Below are 26968 nucleotides of genomic sequence, written 5' to 3' on the forward strand. Positions count from 1 at the left end.
TAGTATATATATATATATATATATATATATATATATATATACCAATACCTTACTTAACTATCACTAAGTTAATGCCACTAATTCTTAATCTTTTTATTATATATACTTTTACTATATATCTAATAATTATAAAATTATATCTACTAAGCTATAGTAGCCTATAGGGAGCTCTGTATTTATAAAAGGTAAAAATAAGCCCTAGTTATTATAAGAGTCTTATTACTACAATCTAATTAAATAATAAAAGGCATACTCTTTTAATTCTTTAAAATATAAAGGTATTACTTAAATACACTTTATAATATATTAGCTAATATACTAATATATAGCCATATAATATACCATAAGTATATATTAATTAATATATATATTTTAATCCCTTATGCCTTTAACTTATTATAAGTATTAATTAACTAAATAAAGTCAGGCCTAAATGCTATCTATCTAGTTTAACAGTATTATATTATATTCTATCAATTAGTTATATTTATAGGCATAAAGTTATAAAATACTTTATACAGTACCTATTAACTTAAGGATAGCTATTTTTACTAAATATAGATATAGAAATATATCTAACTAAATAACTATAGCTTAATATTTAATAAGGCATTATTCTTAAAGAAATAGTGCAATTTAATAAATTACTTCTCTTTCTACTTAAAGGTCTAATGCCATAAAAGGCTAAGGCTTTATTATATTCTAATTAGCCCCCTATTAGTTACTATAAAGCCTTCCTTTTATAACTAAAAAAAGATATTTTTATCCTTAAGAATATTTTTAAAAAAAAGCTCTTTAATATAATTTTATAATGCCTTAATATCTTCTATTTAGGCCTAAGTTATATTAAATATTATTTAATCTAACTGCTAAATCTAAAGATATTAATATAATACTTTATAAAAAGTAGAAATATTAAATTTAATTAAAATACACTATATAATATTATCTATAATTATTTAATTATAATACTTCTATTATTTAATTTAAATATAGAAAGCATTAAGGTTAATAGGGAGGCATCTTTTAGAGCTTATTATAAGGTTAAAAGAAAGATTAATATAATATAAAAAAATAAATTTATATTAAGGGGCTTAAAATAAGACTGTAAAGAATAATATATAGCCTTATACTATAATATATAGCCTTAAGATATAGTATATAAATATACTATACTAACTATAGCTAATAACACTAAAAAGAATATTTAAAATTACTTATAATAAAAAACTATAAGGTACTATAAGGTACTATAAGGTACTATAAGATCTATATATATATCTATTATAAATATAATTTAAAAATATAATTAATTAATAAAGTAAGTTAATAAAAATATTAAACTTTTACTACTAAATATTATAATACTTTATATACCCTATAGTTATTTATAGTAGCCTATAATACTCTATAGTGCTCTATATGCCTATAATACTAGTTATAATTTATAACCTATAAGCTATATCCTTATAAAAATAAAGACTTAAAAACTAATTATAAATAGCTAAAAGAAGTTAATACTATTTTAAATAGTTATATATAGAATTAAAATACCTTATTTACTGCCCTTTACCTTCTTAAACTTAAACTTACCCTTACTTTTAAACTTCTTCTTTTTCTTCTTATAGTTAATAACCTTATAGAAGAATTAAAAAAGTCTATAATACTTCTTCTTAATAAAGTCCTTTAATATATCTATAAGGTCCTCTTTACTATTAAATAAAGAGCTACTACTACTACTAATAATAGAGATAGCATTAAATATAGCCTTATACTTCTTAGAAGTTACTATTAAATAAGTTAGTATAGAGATATATAAGGCACTATAAGTATATACCTTTAATATAGCTATAATTTAATTTTAAATAGTTCTAAAGGTAATTAATATAGCCTTTAAATAGAGCTATAATATAGCAATAGGTAAGAGCACTATTACTAAATATATATTTATTATATAAAAGTAATTTAAGTATTATAAATCTATATAAATAGTAAAATATAGTATTAGTATTTTATAATAAAAATTTAAGTATATACTTAGCCTTAAGGTTTTTACCTTTCTTTTTATATAAAAAAAGTAAATTAAGCTTTTTAAAAAGCTATATAAATTAATATAATATAATATAAAATAGAAAGTAATTAAATATCTTACTTTATTTTTATTAAACTTTATATATATAAGGCCTTTATAGAAATAATTCTTTAATATATTTATATATATCTAGATAGTTAACTATAGGTTTATAGAAAGGCATTTAGCCTTATAGTTAAAGGTAAAGATAGAAATCCTATTAACCTCTTTAGCTAAATACTTAAAAGTATAGTTATTAAAGTTATATTATAAAGCTTCCTTTATAGCTCTATAGTCTTTATTATTATTATATTTAAGGATATATAGCTAATATTTAAGTTACTCCTTCTTAATAATATAATCCTCTTTAAGAGCTTTATTATCTATTTCCTTCTTAATATAAATAAGTATTTCTATAAGCTTATTATAATATTACTTTAATTTAGTATACTTTACTTTAAATTTTTTAGTAGTAATATAGGCTTTTTTAGCCTTCTTCTTCTAAATAGCAATATAATTAGCTTTAAGCTTTTTCTTAAAGGCAATATATTTCTCTTTAGCCTTCTTAGTAGTAATATAATTAGCTTTAGCCTTCTTAGCAGTAATATACTTAACTTTAGCCTTCTCTGCAGTAATATATTTAGCTTTAACCTCCTTAATAAAATAGGCTTCTTTAGCTTTATAAGCTAAGCACTTTCTCTTAGCCTTTATAGTTTTATAAAAGGGCATAATATTATAAAATTATATAAGTCTTTATAATATCTAGATAGATCCTTTAATTAAATATTAGCCTTAAATTACTTATATAATATATTAAAATATAAAAAATAAAAGATAAAAGAGATATAAAAATAAAGCCCTTAATTATATAACCTTAATTAATATAATATAAAGGTATAGAAAGATATAAAGGTAAGGTAAGGAAAAGGTTAATATAGACTAAAGCCTAGCACCTTAATAGTCTGGCTTTAGGTATAAAATTAAAGGGGAAATATACTTTAAATTACTCTAAAGTAAAATAAAAATAAAGCTCTAAAGTATATAAATTTAATAAGATATATATTAAATTATAAAAAGTAATTATAAGTAGATATAATATACTAAAAGTAAAGATTTCTTATTTTATAAGGTATAATAGATTTAAAGGATAAAAATAAAGCTAAACTTAAGATTAATAATAATTATTATAAAGTTACATAAAGCTATATAACCCTTTTAAGTAAAAGGCTATAATTAATTAGACCTATATTTACCTTACTTATATTAAATTATAAGGAATATTAACTATAGCACTATATAGTATAGGGTTGGCCTACTAAGAGATAAATTTTGGCATAGATATCGATTTAGCCTTCCATAAAGGCGAGGAAGCTATCCCTCCACAGGTGCATATTCTTCCGACCCTCGCCGCCACATTTCCCCCATGGCGTCAGTCAGTCATCTCAAACTTAACGTATACCCATGATGGAGGTAGATAAACCAAGAAAGAGAAAAGGGTCAAAGCATGACAAGACAGGCTGCTTGACCTGTCGTTATAGGTAATTAGCAACTCAGACTATCCTTCTAGTGGTGCTTACCACCTACGCAGACGGAAAAAATGCACGGAGAATACATATCCCAATTGTGGAACGTGCATTCGACTGAACTTGGAATGCGTTCGAGACCCCATTCGTCGGATCGTTCCTCGTCCTGGCAATGACAATATCCATCCGAAGTTGACTCAACATCAACCGACTCCAAGTCCACAACTTGCTCCATTACCACTTAATCTGAACTCCCCAAAGAGACGCCAGGCAATGGATCACTACATCAGAGTCCTCTCAGAACTCTTGACTATAAGTAAGAGTAATAACTCATTCTTATCTGGTGCGTCTCGTCTGGCCCTATCCCGATCACTCTTGAACTAAAATCTCACGACTTTCTCCCTCTGGCTATGGAGTCACCAGCACTCGCTAAAGCCCTCATTGCATACTCGTCTGGCCACATGTCGCATTCGGACCCAAGCTATACTACCGTATCCCTCGCAGCACGGTCCAGAGCCTTATGTGAACTGTCAGCGACGATCAGCCGACAAGACCAAACTGCTTCAGTCACTGAAACCGCATTGTCCGCTTGTCTCATTCTCTTGACTTCCGAAGTGTGTTTGGGAAGTCACCAGAGCTGGTACAACCACCTCATTGGTGCTAAACATCTGATTGCGTGTGCTCAAAGGCAAGCTGGTGGATCGCTTGTTAAGGGAGCTCAGGCACTGAGGTTGACATCAGAGGGGCGATGGATTCTGCGCAACTTTGCGTACCACGATATCATCGGTAGTGTGACACTGGGCACAAAACCTTTGCTTTTTCCTGACTATCTGAGGGATACTACACATGAGTTTGATACGTACTTGGGTGTCGCCTCACAGGTTCTGATCTACATAGGCCAAATAACCTGTTTGGATCTCAGCACGACCTACGTTGAGGTAGGCGTTCACCCATCAAGGAACTACCTCAGCGTCGAGCACGATGTCGAAAGCTGGAAGTGTCCTGCTGGAACTCCATCAAACTTCCAGGCTGTAGCCCATGCATACCGCGGTGCTGCGCTTATCTATCTTTACCGAAAAATGCGCCGCCATCTTGAAGCAGATACTAATACATTCCTCGCCTGTGGAACTTCATTGAACACTATGAATGGTAAGCTTCATATGGCCGTGGACAATACTTTGGATAGTATTGGGCATGTACCCGAGAACGACGTTTCCGAGTCCTCGCTGATCAAATGGAATTTGTTCGAGCGAGACTACAAGCGTCATATAACAAGCGAAAATTTCGTAATATTTCGCGAGCATTAGAAGTCCTGGAGGAGCTGTGGGTTTATCGCCAGATTCAGGATGTCCTGGGCGGGAACCGACCTGATTGGGAGGATATTTTGAACTCTGGTGCAGAGCCACTACTTCTGACATGAGGGAATCCCAGGCAAGGTTCCAATAGGATTGCTCACTAAGACTGTCTACAAGCATCGCCTTGACCTGCCCCCATTTTGATCGAGCCGTTTTGATAAATCATAAGCCAGTGAAAAGAATGATCATTGGCTTATTTAAAACAAAACACTTCCTTCTGGATTAAACCCGTTTTATACTTGTCGATCGTCTGTGCTTCCATGAGCCCATGAATGTACGACTCGCCAACCAGATTCAAATAATCACCAGTACCCCTTATTATGTAGGGAACGTCTCCTCCAAAGATGACTGAAACTTTGTCTTCAGGACAGGTGCTGGAAGGCCCTATGCCTATTCGTCCACACCCTGTGATAATAAATGCTCGATCGAAGCAAAAGTTCTGCACGAGAGCTATGTAGTCCTCCTTAGCACCGTCTGTTGACGCTTCCTGAATTTGCGACATGAGTTCATCCTTTCCTGGTTGCTTATCAAGCAGTGACGCAACATCATCTCTCCGTTGGAAGAAGCCATGTAACCACGCTGCGCCATCTGAAGTGCTTTGATCTAGGTCTTTACCATTTAGATAATACTGTCTCGCTGTTGTTGTCTGGATGAATTGTCCCATCCACCCAAGTGTATCCGTGGCTGGTATAAGAGTGAGGGCGATTCTTACAATTGGTGCCATTGCTGAATCGAACTGAGCCAGTGCCTGTCCATGACCGAATGAGCCGAAATCGAACTGGTGGACATGATCCACCTGATCGACTATAAAGCCATTGAGCTGTAGGAGTGTACTCTCCTCGGAGTCAGGCTTCAGGGACCCAAAACTAACTTCCGAACCACCAGCGGCTCTGTATTGCCTAGGGAAGCCTAAACGTGCTGGTTTGAGAATGTTGGAGTATTCGATCCAAGAGAGGCTTGTTGAGATACCTTCATTATACGTGTTGAAGTCACTCCAGTCAGGACACCACGAGGGGAGGTCTATGCCATGTACACGCTGCTTCCTCGTTTCTGTCCCGTCTACACAACGTGCACGTGTAAGAATGGCAAGAGAACGGTTCTTCTTGAGGAGGAAGCGTGCCACCCGTTGGTATAAAGTAGCGACATCAATAGTGTAGTCTGGCTTCAGCTCTTCTGGTAAGCCAGAACCGTCCTCGCACTCAAGTGCCAGGCCCAAAACACCGTAGACCTTATCTCTCTGGTCTGTAGCGTGAAACTTGACTTGGGTGATTGACATCAGGGCGTCAAGCGGCCAACGTGTACGCGCACGTCGGAGATTGGAAATGGTGTCGACATTTCTCAGCTGCTCGGGGACCTGGGGAAGTCGTAAATATCCGGATCTCCGTAGCCATCCTACGGCCCAGCCCAGTGGCTCCCAAGCATAGTGGCAATCGCCGTGAAGAAAGATTGGATCTCCTCGTGAGAGAACGACTTCTTGCACGATCCACATTCTCGAAAACCACCTGAGGTCCATCAAATGCTTCAAGTGGACCCATTTAGCAGTATGAAATGGGGGCAACCCTGCCGTAGTATGCAATTTATCGTCGTATGTTCGGGTAGCTATATCAGATAATGATCTGGCTAATGGGTTTTGCTTTTGGAATATGGCGTAGATGTCGTTGATTAGCTGCCATGCGAGATGAATTGACGGCGAAGACTCCTCACCAAGCCATATCAATGTTCTAATCGACTGACGGTAGATGCTCCCCATCATAGCCACTTGTAATGCTCGTTCGTGGACATCGTCTTGGTTTATACAGATACTGTCGAGCCATATGTGAGCGACCCTAGGGCTAAGCTCAAGATTCTCAGTGGCGAACTTTTGAAGTCGACGAATGCAAGTCGCAAGATGATTACTCAGGTGCACCCTATTGATTTCTGGTGTTGCTTTGACAGAGATGCCTGGGACCCAAGCGTGACTGATAGCATGGTATGGTGGAGCGTCTGCCAGCTCTGTCTCTACCAAGTGCCCGCAGACAGGGTCCTCAATATTTGGGTTCAAGCGTATCAAGCGGATTTGAGTGGGTGATAAAGGGCGATAGAGGCCGGCTATCATAGCGGCCATTGGAGAAACTAACATCAGATGTCTAGGGCCTCTGGATGTCAGGTCGATAAAAATGTAGAATGGTTCAGAGTTACTATTTTGGTCGCTCATCGAACGTCTTAAGTCTCATTAGCTAACGGGGAGGGCACCAGATCGGGTGGCAAGCCTTGTATGCGTTGTCATTGTTTCACAGCATCCCCTTGCAAAGTGCAGGGGGCTGTGCATTTGCAGCCTGGGCGCTTGGAGTGAGATTTTATGCCTGTCTATGGGGGCTTGTTCCCACCACATCAAATGCCCACAGCCCCCAAATCCTATTCTGTCTTACCTTTCTTACGTTGGGGACGGAGGGAAGAGGAAAGTGGACGTTGACAAGATTCTGTGCAGTACTTGACGGAAAAGGCTAGGAAGCCATCAATTGCAGCCCGTATTTCTATACCTGCTCACTGTGGCATCTCAAAGTCCACAATTTGTCTCATTTCTTGTTGATAGAGACACCATAACTACTCGCTAGAGTTGATCACTAATAATAATGGATAAAATACCTGCGCAAGATGCTCCAGCCGCCTGGCCACCCAAAAAGGCCGACAAACCTCGCATTTTTGGCCTGACCCAGGTTTATCCTGATCCGGAAGATGCCCTCGCCACTGAAGAAAAAGAAATAGAGTGCACAAAGTTCATCTCGTCTGTCTGAATCCCACTAATCGAACCTTTAGCATATTTGTCCTTCATGGACTTGATGCACGATCGGACAAAACCTTCATCGCCTGGAGAGTCGATGGCGATAAGAGTTCTGGGGATGTACATTGGCTCAGTGATGAGGATATGCTGCCATCGCAGATGCCACAAGCTCGTGTGATCACGTACGACTGGAACGCGAATTATGACAAGACAGCGTCAAAGGAGACGATGCGAAATCATGCCGATACGTTGCTAGAAAGAGTGCATCTGAACAGAGACGCCCTCGTAAGATCCCCCCTCAAAAATACAGTGAGAGATGAGACTGAAAGAACCACAGAAAAGGACCCAAGTCCCAATTATATTTATTGCCTCATGCTTTGGGGGCGTATTACTGTCAGCGGTATGTTGTATCTCAAGGGCACGTTGGCAGCTGACCAACTGGAAGTATCCCCCAGGCCTTAGTCGGAGCTCTTGAACTACAGCACGCTCGTTCCGAACAGAGAAGACAGATATTTGACTCTTGTATTGGCATCATCTTTCTGGGAACGCCTTTTGGTGGTAGTTGGGACACCGGAACTAAAGCGGCTCGTTTGAGAATCGAAGCAGCCAAGAAAGCAAACCTTGAAGACAACATTCAATACTCCATGGAACTCGTTCAGTACCTAAAAGAGGGAACAGACGATAACCCTAGTCCTTTGGACGACTTGGTGCATCGATTCAAAGAAAGCATACATAACCCTAAGTTTAGAATTCCCTGCGGATATCTATACGAGACACAACCAGCACAGTATGCCGGGCCGCTGTCAAGACTGACATCCGAGCACAGAAAAAGCCAGACGGTGATTGACAAGCATGGCCAAGGAATAGTAAGAACTAGAATACTGCAAGACCGTCAGAAGGACACAAACTAATAATCTTAGGTGGTTTCTCACAAGTCAGCTGTCGTGGGCGGTGGTGATGGGTCTGCACAGCCTATGCGACATAACATGATGCACAAATACAACAGCCCCGATAATCCAGCCTTCCAAAGTTTATGTCTTAGGCTGAGAGAATTCGCCCAAAAGGCTGATGATACCATAGACTTAAGAGGTACGTTCATATCGAAAAGAAGCTAATAGTCTGGCTTACATATTCGTCTTTCAGATCGAGCCCGATTGAGTGACTTGGAAAACCTTGCTCGTAATGACCTCAAATGTACGTACGACAAAATTCACCTGCCGTTTGATGTCTTGCTGACAATAATAGCATGGTCAGAACTGTTCAGCTTCCCCAACATGAACCGTCGTCATATCGATCTTGGCTTCAAAGAAAACAAAGCAGCCCCGGGGACTTGCGAGTGGCTCTTTGACCAGGACGCATACAAAGCGTGGGAGTCAAATGACTCATCTAACTCCACCCTGATTATCCAGGGCAAGGCTGGATCCGGCAAGTCCACTTTGATATACGAAGCAGTAGCTCGTGGTCAAACAATGCATAAGACCATTTGTCTTTCTTACTTCTTTGACGCAGCTAAAGACGAAGGTTTGCCTATTCAAATCTCTCCACAAGGCCTATATCGGTCCCTGCTATCTCAACTCTTGAGCAAGCTCAGCCGATCACCAGCAGTCGTGGCGATATTGAGAGAATGGGGACCCGCGAAAGAGGCTCGACAAGAGACCGTGGAAGACGTCGTGATATTAAAGCACAGAATAGCATGCCTGCTTGCTGCTCTTCGTGGTAGAACGGTACGAATTTGCATTGATGCCATTGATAAGTGCGGCAGTGGCAGAGATGATGGCACAGACAGTACCATCGACATGCTCAGATATATACAAGGCCTGAATGGAAAGGGGGCCAAACTTTTGGTTCTGTTCTCCATCCGCGACAGAGCGCAGTACGGGTCATATCTTTCTGCCCCAACAATCGAGATAGGGTCCCACTACCAACAAGATATTTACAAGTATCTGAACAATGAACTGAAGTACTCGAGAGACCCGGCGACTCGCGAACAGATTATCTGGACGTTGCTACGCCGTTCGTCCAATAATTTCCTTTGGGTCAAGCTTGTCGTTGCAAGTCTTAACGCAAAAACCGACGCTGGACTGGCGGACGGCAAATGGAGAGATGAAATGGATCGCTTACCAAAGGAGCTGGGAAGTCTTTACAGTGATCTTCTGAACAACCTCGACTCCGAGGATCGCGCAGAAGCTCTTATTCTACTGCAGCTAACCCAGGTGCGTATCAGGCCGCTGGAAGTGATGGAGATGCATTCGGCCCTGGAGTACGCCAGGGGCACTGACAATCGACCTGATAAGGATGGAAGATCAGAAGAAGTATTTGAAGCGCATATCAGACGTATTGGCCGTGGCTTCATTGAAATTCAAGTCATTGAGGATCCACACGGTCTTTCCCACCGTTGGGGTCTCAGAAGCATTCAAGCTGCGCAAGACTTTGAGGATCTCGGTGAGCTACTCGAGGAGGAGGTTTGGATACCACCGGCACCCAAGCGTCTAGTGCAGTTCACACACGACTCTGTGAGAGATTTCCTGGACAAATACGTATTTACAGAGAACGATATCAAACCCTGCGACGGCTCGTCAGGTCATCGCGCCCATTTCGAAATCACCAAGCTCTGCATGCGAGCTGCAGGCCATGGAAGCAAACAAGAATGTTTCCTCCCATACGCCGCACATTTCTGGACTGTCCATGCTCGCAAGGCAAACGAAGCGATCGTCGATAAATTCCAGCCGCCAAAGTTCATCACGAGCTGTGACTACAAGACCAAGGGCATTCTCGCGCGTTACAAGGAACACGCAACTGAGCCCTACAGCCTCTACCATTTACCGAGAAGTGAGATCCCTAATACCGGCTGGCTGACTGCCAAGGCAACCATGCTCACGCTCTTGGCCTTTGAGGGCTGCGGCGCTCTTATAACGAAGCATGGCGAGATGTGCAAACGTAAAGACTGTCGTGAAGATGAGTCTACGGTCCATGATGCTTTTGCTTTGGCCTTGCTTCGGGGTTGGAAGGCTGGAGTTGAGGCTGTACGAGACCTCGCTGAAAAGAGATCGATAGCCCTGGATCCCACTATCAAGCCGCACTTCACGAAAGGTATTTGCCCACTTCGAAGGGTGTGCACACGCAATCAGCATGAGATCCTGGAGTCAGTGATGAATATTGGATGGGATACAACCTGCAGGGCAGCACGGGTCTCATTTTGCGAGGGTGTGAAGTTCGGCCACGAAAGAATCGTTGAGTTATTTTTGGAAAATGCAGGGGAAAATACAATGGACTTGCTCTCTTGGCAGTCAGGCCAAGGTTACACGGCGCTTCACTTTGCGGCGTCAGCGGGGAGGTGGCGTATCTTTGATATGTTGCTAGTGAGTTTGGATGATATCCCGCCTGATCTGCTGAATCTCAAGGCAAAGGGGGGTGAGACAGTCTTGGATATGGCGCAGCGAGGCAAGATAAAGCATGGGATGAGACGTGATAGTGATCAGATCATTGAGATTCTACAAGAGATTTTGGAGGGGTAGGTAGCAGGTTCAGGTACCAGTTCATTCAATTCTCATAGTTTCTATTTCACTAATAAATAGTCTTTCTGAAGCTTCATGTCAAGATGATAATTGTTTACGTTGTTGATATGTTTCTAGAAACTGTATTCTGCAATTCGTAAAGCCGACCTTATCTCAAACGAGGTTTTTTCAACTCAGTTTCTAAACTCTCTCTACTACCTAATTTAAGTTCTCAGCCACAAGTCTTACTTGCAAATAACGCATCCAGATAACTACTTAGACATTGTGCCAAATGACTGACTAATTGCTATAGCATAAACATGACAAATGGGAAACCTAGAATATGACTGAAGTCAGACCAACCACCTTTCTTTGGGCCCTTTTGCTCTCGCGAGGCTTTCTCGAGAAAGAAGGTCGCTATGAAAATCTGTTTCAGACAGTTTTGGGGGCGGGCTGTGCTGTGCTGTATAACCCGGCAGAGGTTACAAGGGCGGACGCTGACTGACCCAGCCCTAATTGATGAAGGGCCGTGCTGCTTACGCCATGTTTCCAATGTACCCAAAGCGCTTACACAGCCATTCCCACGAGACATGTCCTACCCCATATTGTAACGTTGAGTGATTGTTTGACTGGTCTGTCGGCTTACTATACCTCCGAGCCTTATTGGAAAAGACCTGGGGAATGAAAATAGGATATGGTGGTCTAGTGGTTGGTCGGTCGGGCCAATGGCATTTGTAGCCAGCTGAGCAATGATCCCTGCGGAAATGGTGCGGAGATGAGTCTGAGGACTGGCCCCCACCGATGACTGTGTTAATAAGACCAGAAATGCCAAGAGATAGGACTTTTGTTTTCCATTTTCCTTTTTTTAGCAATGAAGCTTTGAGTGGAAATGGGGTCGAGTCTACTCTTAGTATTCGATATGAGGCTGTGACTTTCTGTATAAATGGTCACAGGATGTCTTCAAGTGTATCTGTGCAACTCACCCCCAATAAACACACAATCATGTTGTTCCTCCTCATTTCTCTCCTCGTGTTCCCTTTGCTTGCGCAGGGCCGAACTGAACAATGCAAGTTCTACCCCGTTATTAGCAAGACCGGGGGCAAAATCACAGATTGTCTGGCGCAGGATCATCGGTGGAAGGTAGCCAGATGCCTTCTTCAACGCAACTCACTCGATTACACCATGCAGTGCGCTGGCTGGAAGAAAGATGAGAAGCTCACATTCGACCTATCGCTCCACCCTCGGGCTCCGGATATTGACATAGTACCCTCGCTCAACACTTATGACTTTACATCTAAGACCTGGAACCCAGTAACGTGGAAAAGGGATGACGATGATGTAATAACCTTCACCCCTCGCGGACTCATCGTTGCAGCCGCCCAGTATTGTACATACCTAAAGGACTGCCGAAAGGAGTTCTTCGGTCAAGTCTTGGCATGTCCCTACGAAGACATGCGTGAATTCATACCTTGCTTGGCGTGCGAGGGTACAACGGCCAAAGACATCACCGACTTTGAAAGATTTATTCGGCGCAAGCAGTTTGGGCGAATAAGCTACGACTTCACTACTGAGGCTATGAATTGGAGAAAATATGCCGATGTCTCATTTTGCGACGACGAGCTTGACCCTGATGAAGTAAGCCATCCCCCGATTCTCTGTTGTGGTACACAAACTGACAGGGACAGGATGGCGACGATGATAATCGCAATATAAAAGCTCGCGACCAGGGAGAGGCTACGGTATCCTACCTGTACACATATACTAGATCTATCAGATATCCGATCAGCGACCCCCCTACTCCCGATGCTACTGGACTACCAAGTAATCCAACTCAGACAGCGGGAGACGGCGATGAAGAAGAAGATGAAGACGAAGTTGCATCTGTAACGAAGGATGTTGCTGCCGGAACTGTCAAGCGAAAAGAGGCTGCTCCGACAACTACAAAACCACCAGAAACCATTACCTCGAGTCCAACAAATAACGGCACTGGTAGATATGCAGTCGTGGATGTTGGTATTTTAGGGATGCTATCAGTGGTCACCGCTCTACTGTAAGTGGATATCCTACCCTTTGACATTGTATCCAGAACTGATGCAAGACAGCTTAGTTTAGGTCCAAGAAATGTCAGTTAAAGGGTTCTCAATCTCTAAGATGGAGCAAGGCGGCAGTACAGCGACGCTCATATAAACCGTCAGCGATAAAAGGAGGTAAAAGAGACGTTGAACTATTCTGCAGCCTTTCCCTTTAAGAACTTTATATAAATGTAAAATGGCACTCAGACTTTCATACTATATTCCGTTTCCATGATTCGGACCCATTTCAAGCACCAGACTTGATCGTCTCAGCCGGAAAATCTACGGGTCGAGATCATCGTCTCTGCGCTGACAAGTGACCCCGCTTGAGTCCATCATCTGACCACGCATATCTCACGAGTTTATAATTCTCATTATCCAGCTTGCTCTATGACGTGACTTACATATAGTGGCCGCGATACGTTTTTCAAAAGTACTACACTCATTAGGAGATATCAAGAATGACCAACAAAACTCCTCACGTTCCCCACATCCACCTCTTATGCATGGAAGAACACTTCAGCGATGCCTTCACTATTGCACGCAAGAGCCGCAAACTGCCTGACTCTGTCTCAATCGATATACATAACTGCGCTCTATCCCAGCTCTCAAGCAAAGTCAAATTCGACACCGTCGTCTCACCCGCCAATTCCTACGGTCGTCTTGACGGTGCTTTTGATGACGCTATTTCTCGACAGTTCTCACCACGCGATGATTACCATGCTCTTACTGGCGTTGCTCAAGCTCAACTATACAAGACGTGGCGGGGATTTGCGCCACCAGGTACATGCACTTTGGTAGAAATTCCGAAGGAGTTTGAGGCAAGATCGCGGAATGTTTATGGGACACGTCGTGTTGCGCTTTGTCCGACGATGCGGATGCCTGCTGACGTGAGATGGGACAAAGAGGTTGTGTACGAGTGTATCTGGAGTTTGCTTTGTGCGATCGACAACCACAATCGCGTGGCGTCCGAATATGATCAGATTCAGAGTGTTCTTATGACTCCATTGGCAACAGGTGTTGGAAGGGTCAGCCCAGAGAAGTGGGCTTTGCAGACTGTTCTGGCGATGAAGCATTTTGTGGAGGCTTCTGAGAATCCGGAGACATGGAGTTCTTTGCAATGGGCTGATCTCGGCAGAACGTGTGCTGAGACACAACTTACCTGGACAAAATAGAGAAACTCTCGCTCAGAGGACGGAGCGTATCACATCAATACCAATTATGCATAGGGTCTTTACTTGAACTTGATTCTGTTCGCCGGAGCCGTGTCATGATCAGACTGATATCTAATCGTACCATCAAAGAGACCAGATATTCGGCTCTCGCAGCGCACAACATCGCCAACTTCCAACTCAGCCTCTTTCATCTGGTCGCACATACCAATAATACCATAGTTGCCATACTTTATGCAACGCGCAATCATCATAAGGAATACTATCAAGGTTCCTTTTCCAGTTGCAATCCTCGCACTCCAAGGCGTTATCAAATACACCACCTTCCGGTGTTTCATGCTCACAAGCAATCTTTGAGTAACAGCCCGCATGTAGTTTGCGATACGGCGACGAACGTTCAGTAAAACCATGTCCCGTGATGAGATCAGCACACTTGGCGCATCTCCAGCGTTCTCTGACAGCGTCAGGATCCAACTGTCTGTAGCAGTCTTCCAGTTGGAAAGAATGTGATACCCCCAGGCTTTTGATAAATTCATCGAGCTGGGGATCTTTAGAGTCCCATGAGGTATCATTACTTTGTAAATATACTTCAAAAGATACTCTTAGCAAGGGCGGGAGCAGATCTGTTACGGATCGTCCCACGTCCTCGGGAGATGCCTTTAAACGCTGTTCCTTACGCACAAAGTATTGCAACGGATGAAAGCAAAATCTCGTAATTGCATATTCGCCAGCACCTACACGAAAGGTCTTAGTATCGGTTATCCATGTGAATAATTGTTCTTACGATTGGTTGTGGCCTTTGCAGCGGCTTTCAAAAGACAGGACAGCATGGCAAGTATGACTTTGAAGGCTGCATAGGTCTCTGCCCTAGGGCCTCCTCTCGTCAGACTGAAATACTTTGTAAACGAGTCTCTAAATTTCTTCATATAGCTTGATCCACTGGCATAAATCATATTGGCACGAGTATCGTGCAAACGCGGATAAAATTTGCTCAAGCCGCCTATGGTGTGATCCTGGATAGAGGCGAGATATCGGTGGCCATTGGCAGACACTGGGAGTTCCAGCCCCCAGGAAGACAGTTCGAAACAGAAGGTATGCCATTTGGCTATTTCGCCGTCTTTTTCAATATATTTTTCCATGATTGGAAACTTGCAGGCATGGCAGTAATACGCAGCTTCTCGATCAAGGTGTAGCATGCAGTAAATCCCACCGTTGTGTTCATGATATTCGCTTTCCTCCGTGAAAATTATTTCGCATCGATCACACGTGAAGTGAGTTGGATGATATCGACGACCAAGGACTGTTACGAAGTCACCTATGATGGGCTGCTGGCACTTGAAGCACTGAGTATCCTGTCGCCGATTGTAATCGTCCTTACATAGTGGTTTTGGTTGGATGCCGGTTTCCTCTTGTGATAGATGATAGCCAGTTTTGAGAGAGACTCCACAGTCCTAAGTTATTACTATAAGCCACTAGATATGGAATGCGATGAGTGTAGTACTTACGTAGCATCTGAAACAACCGACATGCCATGCCCCCCCCAATGCTCGCAAGTGATCCTTTGTGATACTCCGGAGACAGCCATAGCAAGTAGCCACGTCACAGAGCAGAACAGGTCGGATTATTTGCAAGTCTGTCCAGTTTTCGGAATCTTGATTCCGGACTGATGGCCGTACTAGATCCTTTGCGTATGAAATTGTCTTCTCTCGCGAGAGACTCACAATGGAGGTGGCAGTTTTCGAGGGTTGCATTGCAGGTGTATCCAGCTCTTTAACCGTTCCTATATCAGAATCCATATCTTCAACTTGAGGGGGCTGACTCTCAGACCGAGCTTTAATAAAGGCACGTCTATATGCCTGGCTGTTTATAACGAGATTGTCGAACTCAAAATCGAGCTCTGAGGGCGCATGACCGGAAACGGCCTCGGGATGAAAGAAACTGAGATTGGCAGAGCCTTTATCGAAAATTGACCCAGACTCCATCTTGACGCTCGGGTTACAAGATCGCAGGGACTGGGCTTTTGAGGCAGTTGACTGTATCTTCGGTGCGTTCTTCAGAATGTCCTTCTGGATACTGGATAGAGTCTCACTGCTTAAATTACTATGGTGATAAACATGAAGGAGTCTTGGGCTTACAGCTCAAGGAGGTTCAAGAGAAAGGTTATAGATGACTGTTGCTCTCTGAGAGCACCCAAAAGTTCTTTTAGGCGCTCCTGGTTCCAGATAAATCTGATCTTGCCCCAAAATCCTGGGTTCTTTAATATAAGGCTTTTCGTTTCTGCCTCAAGGCAGCTGAAAACAACCATGCATGCAGTCAAAGCTGTTTCAAAAGCCGTCCAGATTTGTGTTTTAGATGCCCATGCTTGCGCAAGGTCGTCTCTTCGCAGAATCTTCATCTGAAGTTCAGATAAGCCGATGCTAATTATCGTTGACTGAGAACATATCGTGGCGATGATGGCGGGAGCATCTTGATATTCTCCGGCGAGATCGTGGAGCTTTTTGCAGGTTGAAAGGCATGTCGCAGTTAATCCCACCTAAAAATAGATTAGTTTTCTTCGGTTTTTACGCGGTAACTGTAGCGCTGTTTACCACCGAGCTAGCGATAGACAGCGGATCCATCGTTAAATACCCAATATTTGGCTTCAATCATCGAGGCCGAGAAGAGTTGGTAGAAAAGAGAAGAAAAAAAGCTTGAAAAAGGATAAGACGCATCTTTAATAGAAGCATGCTCCCAGTGACAGCGCAGAGAGCTGATCTGATGATGTGCGGTGTGCACAGCCTCGTTGGACAGCCCTAGGCTCCAAAATGCCGGCCCAAGGTTGACTTGGATGCATAAAATTGCATCGCGCTATTTATATAGAAAGCAAAAGGGACGCGGCACTTGAAGTATATGTGAGATCTAAAAAATCGTGTCTAAGAACATCCAACTTAACCTAATTATATTCCTTAATCGTCGTTGCTATTCAGGATGAGCTGAGTAATGACCACTTTTATCTCCACTCCAGAATATGCCGAAAGATGGAACTCAATCAGCCGATCATCCCCATCACTATCCTTTCCCTTATACCGATCTGTCAAAGTTATGCTATTCCCTTGTCTAGTAGCAATCTCAAGGCCTTGTTTCGCAGAATCTGATTCCACGACACCAGCCCTGAACCCTCCCGTGGCCGGAGCATCAAGTCCCTAGCAAACAATAAGCTCTAGTTGAGGTTTTCCTTGTCGCGCTACTCACTATGGCGAATAAGATCGATGGGTGTCGTCTAAATGTGCCGAGAAAGAAAGGCCGGTAGATGCCCCGAATCGATCGTTGTATGCGGTGAATGTCATTTGTCCATATGGGCCCACCGGATTGAGTGCTGTCAAGTACTTTCCAGCATTAAAATAGCTATCTTCGAGACGTATGTCAAACTGGGTAGCGTTTTGAACGGTGCATTGATACCAACGATTCTTGTCTCTGATCTCATCTCAGGGGCGAGGGTCCATTGCATCCAGAGTCTACAGACAGTGAGTAAATTCACATAGATGTAAACTCACTGCTGCTTACATCTTTCACCTTTGCCAGCCAACTTCATCGGAGGATCAATAATAGTGTTGATATCGATAATAGCCATCTTGGATGTTGGAAAGTGGATCTGAAGTATGTTAACGGTTTATGGAGGAAGTTAAGAAGCGCAGGATTAAGCATCCTCACAAGCAGTATTGCAGACTTCTATTTATACCTCTTGGGCTCCTGAAGTCTTTGCATCTAGGTCTTTGATCTATATAAACTATTGAACTTTAAGTTCCTAGGCGCCATAAAAGAACGCGGGGTCAAGAAGTGACGATTATCGCTTATCCCAAGATCTTTCCTTCTGAAATGGTAAGTATAAAAACGTAGTATTCCAAAATGGACAGCTATCACATTCCTTACTTATTATGTGCTGAGGTTCAGTGTATTCTACCTCAGTTATAGTGTCCTTCAGACGTTTTGATAAAACTCGTAAGTTATCTGATCTGGCTGAAGCGCACTAGACATGAAACCAAGACTACCTACCTAGGTAAGGGGGGGTCTGGGTCAGCTAAGCCTTCTGGCATAATAATATTACACTTTAAAAGAAGGCGTTATTACTTTAAATAATAGATTTTAGGATTAACAGAATAATAATAGAAATAATAGATTTATAATAGATTAATAGATTTAAAACCCATCTTTCCTAAAAATCCTATATCTATTAGTATAATGGCTTTACTATATAATAATAGCAGGTCTTAAGAAGGTCAAACTTCCTATTAACAGACTCCAGACAGTATAACCCAGACCCCCCTCACCCAGGTAGGTAGTGACGGGCTATCATTTGAACATCAGCCGCAGACGTATACTGTCGAATGGGAGTTCGCTAGTTGGCCATCATTCGACAGTAGCTAGTCAGCTATCGAACGGTAGCTCCCGGCAAAAAGGCCTAGCCTGATGATCCGCCTTCGTCTTCTAGATGTGGTAGCAGGTCACTGCCACAGCAAATTTTAGTAAACAAGCAACATACGAAACATAAAATGACCCTTTATGCATAAAACGACTCTCTTTTGGGCTGATACGTATACTGCTCGGAATTAACTGATACTTGGTAGCCAAAAGGATTAGAGCCAAGGGCTCAAAGCGGGGGCTCAACAAGGTCGATGATTGGCTAGCTCGCATTTGATTGCCCTTGATTGGGTATCCAAGCACACGGCCCTTCTAAAGTAACTACTTTGTGATGGAGCGGTACTTGTTGAAATGCGAAAATCCTTACTTCTCGGGTCGTTGAGATTCCTAAGTCCGGAGGATTCACACATATTTAAACTCGGGTATAGTCACTGATCTTCCAAATACGATTTCTATATCAGTTTACACAAAGACGAACGTAGCATTATCAAAGACGACACTTCCAACCAGAATGTCTATCGCTACGACATACCCCTTCGACCCGGCCACAGATATCCCTTCCCTTGCCGGGAAAGTGATCTTTATCACCGGCGCAAACACTGGCCTTGGAAAAGCCACTGCCATTGAACTGGCCAAGCATTCTCCTGCTCATGTATACATCACTTCCCGGAACTCCGCCAAGGGGAATGCTGCACTAGAGGAAGTCAGGAAGACAGCTAGTGAAGGCACCAAGGTCTCTCTGTTACACCTCGATCTCTCCAGCTTCGAAAGCATCAAGTCTGCAGCTGCCGAGTTCCTCAAGCGTGAGGACAGACTCGACGTCCTCTTGCTGAATGCTGGAGTAATGGGCGTTCCACCAGTCCTAACTAAGGATGGATACGAGATGCACATGGGAATCAACCACCTCGGGCATGCTTTGCTTCTCAAGTTTCTCAAGCCCATCCTTGGCAAGACTCCCGATGCTCGTGCTGTACATCTCAGCTCTGCTGGATTCCGTCACGTCGGACCGGCTGGTATTGAATTCGAAACCCTTAAGTCAGCTAAGAGCGAAACGGCTTTACCCTTCCGATACGCTCAGAGCAAGCTCGCTTGTCTTCTTTATGCAAGAGAAGCAGCCAAGCGATATCCCGAATTCAAGAACATCGCCATCAACCCAGGCGAGGTTCAAACTGAGCTTTTTACTCGTGAGGCAGGAGATGACTTGATGAAACATCTACAAGAGAATGTGGCTTTTAAAGTCACAATTCCCATTTCGGAGGGTGTCAAGAATCATCTTTGGGCTACTACTGCTCCGGATATTGAGAATGGAGAATTTTATGAACCTGTCGGAAAGACGGGCGGACTAGAGGGACATGGCTTGGACGATGAGATGGCCAAGAAGCTCTGGGATTGGACGGAGGAGCAGCTGAAAAACCAGGTCCTGTAGTTTAGTGCTATTTCAGCCCTGTCACCCAATCATGCATGGAATGACAGCTAGACCGGTCAATGTGAACTCTCACCGACTGCATGCATGCCTTTCCGTTGAGAGTCTCCATATCTGTGTAATAATACCACAGCCCACTAAAATGTCTCTGCATTCCCAGCTCAATGATCCCATTTGAGTCTTTAGTTCCGACCAAGATCACCTCTGGCTCCTTTTTTCATCCTTAATACACTTTTCAACAACCCCTATTTCTTTTTCTTCCTTACAACAATGTCAGATGCGCTCTCAGTAGTCGGGAGTGCCGTTGGCATCATATCACTCGGTATCCAAGTCTGTCAAGGTCTGGTATCATATCTCCAATCCTTCAAAAGTCAGGACCAAGAAATACAGGATAGCATCAAGGAGGCTCAGACAATAGTCTCGCTTTTCAATTCGGTGAAATACGTACTACTAACACTCGACCAACACTCTGCAAGAGTGATTGCAGTTGTCGATTGTTTGAACGACTGTGAGAAGAAGCTGCGTGAGTTGCAACTCTTTCTCCACAAGCTCCAGAAGTCATCAGAGCCGATTAAGAACACAAGACAAAAGATAAAGGACGCTAGACATTCGTTCGCTTATCCCTTCCTCGAGGGCAAATTGTTATCGCTGCGTCAGTCCTTGCAAAATTTGCTACAAAACTTGGACCTTGCTGTGAACATCGCTTCACTGTATGTATTATCCACTTTAATTGACCCGCTCGATGCTCATAGCTGTATCAGTGATCTTATGACTCAAATGTGCCATCAGCTTCACGGCGTTAATGGTGCCGTGCAAAGTCAAGGACTACACATAGCTCAAACTTCAGATCATCTTCTCGCCCAAGATAAGGCGATAGCTATCAGATTCCGAGATGCTGAAGAGATCCTTTCTCAATTCACTACTGCTGCGCAAGATTTTCGACAGGAGATTGTAGCCCAGACCACGGTAGCTGCAAGCAGTTTGAGCCAAATGATGTCCCGCAATCAGCATCTTCAAGAGGAGCTTAGCGAACGCTTAGGAAGATGTTTGGAAGAAATGGGAAGAGAGAGAGGTTATGCAAAAAACGTGTTGGGCTCATATATTGTATGGATATCTTTCCTCCAGCCTCTCATATCCTCTGACACTAGTATATCTAGGGCCTCGAGACGACTGCCATCGACAGTTCTGTAACAAGAACTCTACAAGCCTCCAAGAACTCGACAAACCCAAGGGCCTCCATACGAGAGCTGCCTGGATGCCACTGTAAGCTCGGCGATAGACCATGGAAATATTCTGTGCAGTTTTGGAACATCAAGATTGAGTATGAACGTAGCTTAGAGAGACATAAGCGAGGCTGCAGGTATTTCGGTATCGGCTGTGAGATGAGAAGAACAGACGTACAGATACCGCTAAATGTCGCCTTGTTTTCTTCACGATTCATACTAGCTTGCATTCAGTATTCTCATGGGACTGCTAGCCCTGGGCTGACAATTCGATATCAAAATGTTGTTCCCCAAAAGCACAGCGCCGTATTCGATGAATTGTCCAAACTTCACTTCGGCTTCTTGTTTCGAAACCGCGATCCTTCAGGTTCTGATATCGCCTTGGCTGTTGAAAACACTGAGCGTGCCATACTTTCTCTCTATAGAGATGGTAAAGCTTCTCCTTCAGATCGGGACGAATACGGATGCAATCAAGCTGAGGTAAGTAAAATAAAGTCTTGACTCTGAGCAACATTCCCTAAGTTCTGAATAGATCGCATGCGGCCTCATCACGTTGTTTTATAACGAAGTAATGAATTCCAGCGTCTCCAATTCAACGCGGACTGTGGCTGTAATGGCATCCATAAGACTTATTAAAATAATCTCTAGCTTTGTTGGAGCTGAAGACGTAAATATGTAAGGAACCCCCTATACCAACTCGAATTAACATGTAAGCGCTGGTTGGGTTATTGTGCGACAGAGGTGCAACCAACATGGCCGTCCTGCTACGAAATCAAGAGCACGAGTGGATCAGACTCTATGCAACATTCGACTTGAGCTGGCACGACATCATACAGAGAGCTTTGTGCAGCAAGTACATTCGACTGAGTAGCCTATGGCCTTTGATATGCGATAGTGGGCAATGTAAGATTTCACCTTACGATATTTCTGAAATAGAATTAATCCCTTAGTGTAGACTGCGAAACTCCTCTTCTTATACAAGCAATAATCCAGGAAGAGGAAGATTTACTTAAGCTTCATCTTTTGAAGAACCAGACAGGACTAAGCCCCGTCTTTCACGGCTTTACGCCTTTTCAGCTTTGCATTCAGTGGCCTAGGGGGATTGAAATGCTACTCAGTAGCCAGATCAACAGTCCCCTTGATGAGGATGCTCTGTCGCTGGCCGTATGCTCTGATCGTCCTGATTCGGTTAAAGTCTTTCTCGAAGCTGGATGTCCGATGGAATATGGATGTAAGACAAGAAACATATTCCATATAACTTCCAAGAGATGCCTGGCTTTCATTGCATCGAACCTGGTTGCAAGGAGGCAAGCACTGCTTCTATTAGCACAGAAACAGCTGGGAATCTTGTATGATCTTGATCACCCCACTGATCTACCAGAGGACCAAGCCAGCCGTATCTGTACCAGCCTTGACAAATCCGGAATCCCAGTCCCTCCAGCCCTTCGAGTTCCACCAACTTACGCGACCATCTATCATTTCAGTGGGACCTTACTCCATCATTATCGCACTCTATACGATCACGGTTTTGGTCGGCTGTCATCGCGAAATGCTATTGGGCTAACGTTCGTGATGAGAGACCGCTTTCTACATCCAGCATCAACGTGGCTGTGTAACAAGAGCCAGATTCTTGACATCATGACTTGGTTGGACTCAAAAGGGATATTTGATGAAATGGTGACGGATCCACTGGGCCTTAGGCTGAATATACAGGCTACGGGTTGGCATTACATCGCGAGCTTCATTGGGGACAATCCGGGTTGGTTCTCGAGCTATACACACCTACCCGCTAGATTTCTGTCCACTGTACTCGCGAAATCCGCCCGGGACCAATGTGCCTGTTGGTGTACCAGTAAAGAAAAGGGATGCCTGCCTATTCATGTTTTCTTGAAGTCCCGAGCCATTAAAAAGCATCATGGAAGAGAACATGATCTCTATTCCTACTTGCACCATCTCGCGGAAGAGTCGGAGGCATATGATTTGGGTGTGCAAACTTATTATCTCGAAGTCATCAGGTTTTTGACTTTCGAAGCTTTAGAGATGACGCATACTTGTTGTGAGGTAGGTTGACGAAAGGGAAATCACAGACTTTATCCTTTAGCTGACTTTGTTAAGTTCACGATGGTGGATGATCCAGGTTCAAGCTCAGGATATGCCCGTGCAATCACCGACTGTGATTCAGAAAATTCACATGGGATCAGATCTGGGGTAGAAGAGCAGCACAACATGAGTTTATTAGAAGATTTGGTGAAAGAATTTGCTCAGATAATGACTTCTATGGATTTGAAGTCGATCTCTCTGGAGGGGTTCATCTACGGCTATTGGCGTAACCGTATCTCCAAACTGTTCGCGGTTGATCCGGAGTTCATCAACACTATTCACTATAGTCAAGTGAGCATGGATCTCTGTAAGTATCACAAGACTGAACCTTAATCCGGTTTTAGATTTATTGACTTCCCCGACAGATGTCCTACCAGAAAGGCTTCGTTGTTTGCTTGATAAGGACTTTGAACTCAAACGACCCTGAGTCACAATTGACGAGAGCCCTGGTCAATGTATCTCTTATAGTCTCAAAACTAGCTACTATTGGAATTGTAGAAGAATGAACAGTCATGCAAATCTGTCCGAATCAGAAAGACTTGTATTCTATTCCTTTCCTTGCAGAACTGTATCAAACCGGGCATCTTGAGTGAGGAGCGCTGTAGTTATATGTCACTGCCTTTATCAAGGTATCTCGAATCACGAAAACGTGGTCAACAGGCTCTGGCTTACGGTTACAGTGACCAAGCTCAATCTGAGCGTCATTTTGCTTATTCCATTCACCTGTTCAATCGCTTCAGCATGTACGAAGCAAACATGATAGTTAAGTCCGCGCCCTTCCCAGTAACGACCAGTCGGAGCCCAACTCCCAGGAACACGCTCATCAACCCCTTCCAATTCTTCTCAAGAATAGCTTCTAGTAGCTCTGAAGGAATAAGCTTGTAACAAAGGTAAAAGAGGAGAAAGTCCGAAGAATTGGTTCGAACCCGACGGAACGTTTCATGGGATAAAATGGCCCGAATCAAGTTCTAAAAAGCCTGCTCCTCGGAACATCGAAGAGATAAACGCTTAAAGATATTGCGACTGAACCAAGTGCATATCTTTGGAATACTTCTCAATGTGGTCTATCATTGAACCGAGCGGTTTGAAAGCCTTCCAGATCAAGGAATCAATGACAAATGTGAACATCCATGGTGAAAGGGCAAGTGACCAAACAACTGTACGAGCACTGCTCCGAGCATGGTAGGATAGTTGGTGTAAGGATTGCGTCCACACTTCCTGAAGGTCCGTCAACTCGCCCTCATTGAGGAGACGCCAATCGGGGCGATGTCTGTCCACACCTTTTTCCGTAATTTCAAAAACAAAAAGCGTCTTTCCAAAGTGGTGCTCGCGGGTCCAATCAATATCGTAGTCTTGTTCTTGCCTTCTAGTCCAATACATAAACATTGGGTCTGTGCATTTATACCACGAGCTGGCAAGGGATACACCGTCAAAGAAGGTTCCAATGGGACTCTTGACGAATTTGATAGTGGCCTCGAGACGAGATCCTGTCCGAATCGGCCCCTTCCTGTTGATTCTATCAGGACTCTTACAACAAATGGTTCTACATCATTGGCAAGGCTCTTGATTAGAACCAAAGCGACCCTACTGGGACTTTGGTTCTCGTGTTCATGGATACCCGTCATGATGATTCGTGGATCAGGCTGCTGCGGTACGTTTGGCGGATAGACCTCTGCAATATAGAAGTTTTCTGGGAGAGACTCCAAAAAGGCCGTGAAACTCGGTGGCTGGACAATGCTGCTGGCAAAAGAGAGGCTTGGGAGTAGATTGACTGGGGTAAATGACCATGTCCTCCAGTACTGATAACTCAGAATTGACAGCGGCCTTTTACTTCGCACATACAGGTTATTGCGGCTGTTATCTAAGGGGATCGCAATCATGGTCGTGGGATCTTGTTTCGTCCTGCACTGCAGAAGACCATATCTCCCATCCTTGAAGCCGTCGCTGGAAACTGGCAGTTTCATGCGTAGGCCCTTGTTGGTGATTTGGAATGGCGGGGTAGGCATGCCCACATCACAAGGGATAAAGTCCTTGCAATTTGCAAACGCAGCCAGAGAGGTAGTAAGCACTCCTGACTCGTCTGGGGCGTCTTCTGGGAGGTACCAGGCCAATATAGTTTGATCATCCGAGCGTTTCATGATCTCCTCTTGCAATCTCAGAAACGCATTTGTGCCCTCGCCGTATAGTAGAGGCATATTGATCCCAAATATACCCAGCAGACAGTACGCCGTGTCCTCAATGCGAGTTGTCTTATGTTTCGAAGCCCAGCTCATCTTCTCGGCAATGCTTGCTACATGGGGTCGCGATTGCAAACGGCAGTCTGTCGAAGTCGGCGGAGCGGATAGGTAGGTCTGGTCTATACCGGTAATTTGCGTGATAAGATCGACGATATCATTTCCTTCGGACATGACAGATCAATTGTCATAGAGAAATACGAGTCTCGACGGGCCTATGAGTTCTTGAAGGGTCCAGCCTCGTTCAAACCAACGAATCTTTGCAAATGACGATTCTGGCTCGTGAATGTTGGTGCCTGGCTGAACATCTGCCAAATAAGTATAGCATATTTCCGATCGCTCGTACCAGCTCATCATTGAGTTAATAGCCTCCGATAGCTCTGCGCTGCTGGTCTTGTCGATACAGCATGTGTCGACCCAGGCATATCCATATCCATTCTCAAGGGCTAAGGCGCATGCTTGTTTGATTTTGGTATATCCAGATCGCTCTGTCCCTTTGTTGTTCTGCATATCTTGGAGGGTAACTTCTTGTCCTTCAATCCATGTATGGGACCTGATCACATATTTCGGGACATTGTGATCCATGAACTCCCACCACCTCAAGGGTGTTCGCATCTAGTAGCCTCATTGAGAATTCCTGAGAAGAGCAATAACAGACGACGTCAGAAATTTAGAGATAAAATCACAGATAAAACAATTTAGATTAAGAAAAGAAGAGTTTATAGAACAGGAATGAACAATTCAAAAGTTCAGCCTCATTCATTTATGACCCATGCATTCAGCTGGTGACATGGTTCGAGGAGACTGGGCCGCTCGCTGTGTGTGCTGCTTGGCGCAGAACACGCTGATCACAACAAAGAAAACAGAAAATACCAAAGACTCTAATTAATTCAGGAGTTTACTTGATTGCAAGTCTTGGTCTTAAATCATAAAAACCATGAGCGGCTATTATTTGACAGAGTCGGAAATCGCCGAGCCTCGGAATAGATCAACATTTAAGAAGCATTATGTAAGTCATACAAAGCAAAATTCATATCAAATTGAATTTATTACTTCCTTCAATTCAGTGCTAAAATATGTTTTTGGTACTAGATTTATTGTCTTTTCCCTCTCTCCCTTATTTCCCACCTTTCATGCTCCCA

General features: G+C 43.2%; 10 protein-coding genes; 6 read left to right on the top strand and 4 right to left on the bottom strand.

Annotated features, from left to right (window-relative positions):
* Positions 1–3494: 3494 nt before the first annotated feature.
* Positions 3495–4901, top strand: FFUJ_00308 (uncharacterized protein; the record flags this gene model as incomplete). XM_023573437.1 has 3 exons in its annotated part: positions 3495–3503; positions 3610–3937; positions 4018–4901. The coding sequence occupies 3 exons, from the start codon at positions 3495–3497 to the stop codon at positions 4899–4901; spliced, it is 1221 nt and encodes a 406-aa protein (XP_023425586.1).
* A 241-nt stretch (positions 4902–5142) lies between these two features.
* On the bottom strand, positions 5143–7053 carry FFUJ_00307 (related to het-6-heterokaryon incompatibility protein; the record flags this gene model as incomplete). The annotated part of the gene is made up of 1 exon (XM_023573438.1): positions 5143–7053. One exon carries the CDS (start codon positions 7051–7053, stop codon positions 5143–5145), a length of 1911 nt encoding a protein of 636 aa, XP_023425162.1.
* A 508-nt stretch (positions 7054–7561) lies between these two features.
* Positions 7562–11225, top strand: FFUJ_00306 (uncharacterized protein; the record flags this gene model as incomplete). XM_023573440.1 has 7 exons in its annotated part: positions 7562–7695; positions 7746–7995; positions 8048–8103; positions 8156–8576; positions 8631–8799; positions 8854–8904; positions 8956–11225. 7 exons carry the CDS (start codon positions 7562–7564, stop codon positions 11223–11225), a joined length of 3351 nt encoding a protein of 1116 aa, XP_023425163.1.
* Positions 11226–12206: 981 nt separating this feature from the next.
* FFUJ_00305 (uncharacterized protein) lies at positions 12207–13316 on the top strand (the record flags this gene model as incomplete). XM_023573441.1 has 3 exons in its annotated part: positions 12207–12839; positions 12890–13254; positions 13307–13316. The coding sequence occupies 3 exons, from the start codon at positions 12207–12209 to the stop codon at positions 13314–13316; spliced, it is 1008 nt and encodes a 335-aa protein (XP_023425604.1).
* Positions 13317–13737: 421 nt separating this feature from the next.
* On the top strand, positions 13738–14451 carry FFUJ_00304 (uncharacterized protein; the record flags this gene model as incomplete). Its single annotated transcript, XM_023573442.1, has 1 exon — positions 13738–14451. One exon carries the CDS (start codon positions 13738–13740, stop codon positions 14449–14451), a length of 714 nt encoding a protein of 237 aa, XP_023425164.1.
* Positions 14452–14510: 59 nt separating this feature from the next.
* FFUJ_00303 (related to GTPase-activating protein of the rho/rac family (LRG1 protein)) lies at positions 14511–17066 on the bottom strand (the record flags this gene model as incomplete). XM_023573443.1 has 6 exons in its annotated part: positions 14511–14996; positions 15049–15182; positions 15233–15899; positions 15954–16536; positions 16584–16981; positions 17037–17066. 6 exons carry the CDS (start codon positions 17064–17066, stop codon positions 14511–14513), a joined length of 2298 nt encoding a protein of 765 aa, XP_023425165.1.
* Positions 17067–17393: 327 nt separating this feature from the next.
* On the bottom strand, positions 17394–18058 carry FFUJ_00302 (uncharacterized protein; the record flags this gene model as incomplete). XM_023573444.1 is given in 4 exon segments in its annotated part: positions 17394–17630; positions 17680–17813; positions 17815–17942; positions 17982–18058. Coding segments are annotated over 4 exon segments (576 nt in total).
* A 1299-nt stretch (positions 18059–19357) lies between these two features.
* On the top strand, positions 19358–20272 carry FFUJ_00301 (Bli-4-like alcohol dehydrogenase; the record flags this gene model as incomplete). The annotated part of the gene is made up of 1 exon (XM_023573445.1): positions 19358–20272. The coding sequence occupies one exon, from the start codon at positions 19358–19360 to the stop codon at positions 20270–20272; it is 915 nt and encodes a 304-aa protein (XP_023425166.1).
* A 267-nt stretch (positions 20273–20539) lies between these two features.
* FFUJ_00300 (uncharacterized protein) lies at positions 20540–24019 on the top strand (the record flags this gene model as incomplete). XM_023573446.1 has 8 exons in its annotated part: positions 20540–20979; positions 21022–21373; positions 21427–21972; positions 22025–22167; positions 22232–22395; positions 22448–23548; positions 23594–23899; positions 23937–24019. The coding sequence occupies 8 exons, from the start codon at positions 20540–20542 to the stop codon at positions 24017–24019; spliced, it is 3135 nt and encodes a 1044-aa protein (XP_023425167.1).
* A 581-nt stretch (positions 24020–24600) lies between these two features.
* On the bottom strand, positions 24601–26441 carry FFUJ_00299 (related to beta transducin-like protein; the record flags this gene model as incomplete). XM_023573447.1 is given in 3 exon segments in its annotated part: positions 24601–24983; positions 24998–25990; positions 26081–26441. 3 exon segments carry the CDS (start codon positions 26439–26441, stop codon positions 24601–24603), a joined length of 1737 nt encoding a protein of 578 aa, XP_023425588.1.
* Between the last annotated feature and the right edge of the window lie 527 nt (positions 26442–26968).

Source organism: Fusarium fujikuroi, chromosome FFUJ_chr01 (genome assembly GCF_900079805.1).
Source record: "Fusarium fujikuroi IMI 58289 draft genome, chromosome FFUJ_chr01".
Lineage (NCBI taxonomy): Eukaryota > Fungi > Ascomycota > Sordariomycetes > Hypocreales > Nectriaceae > Fusarium > Fusarium fujikuroi.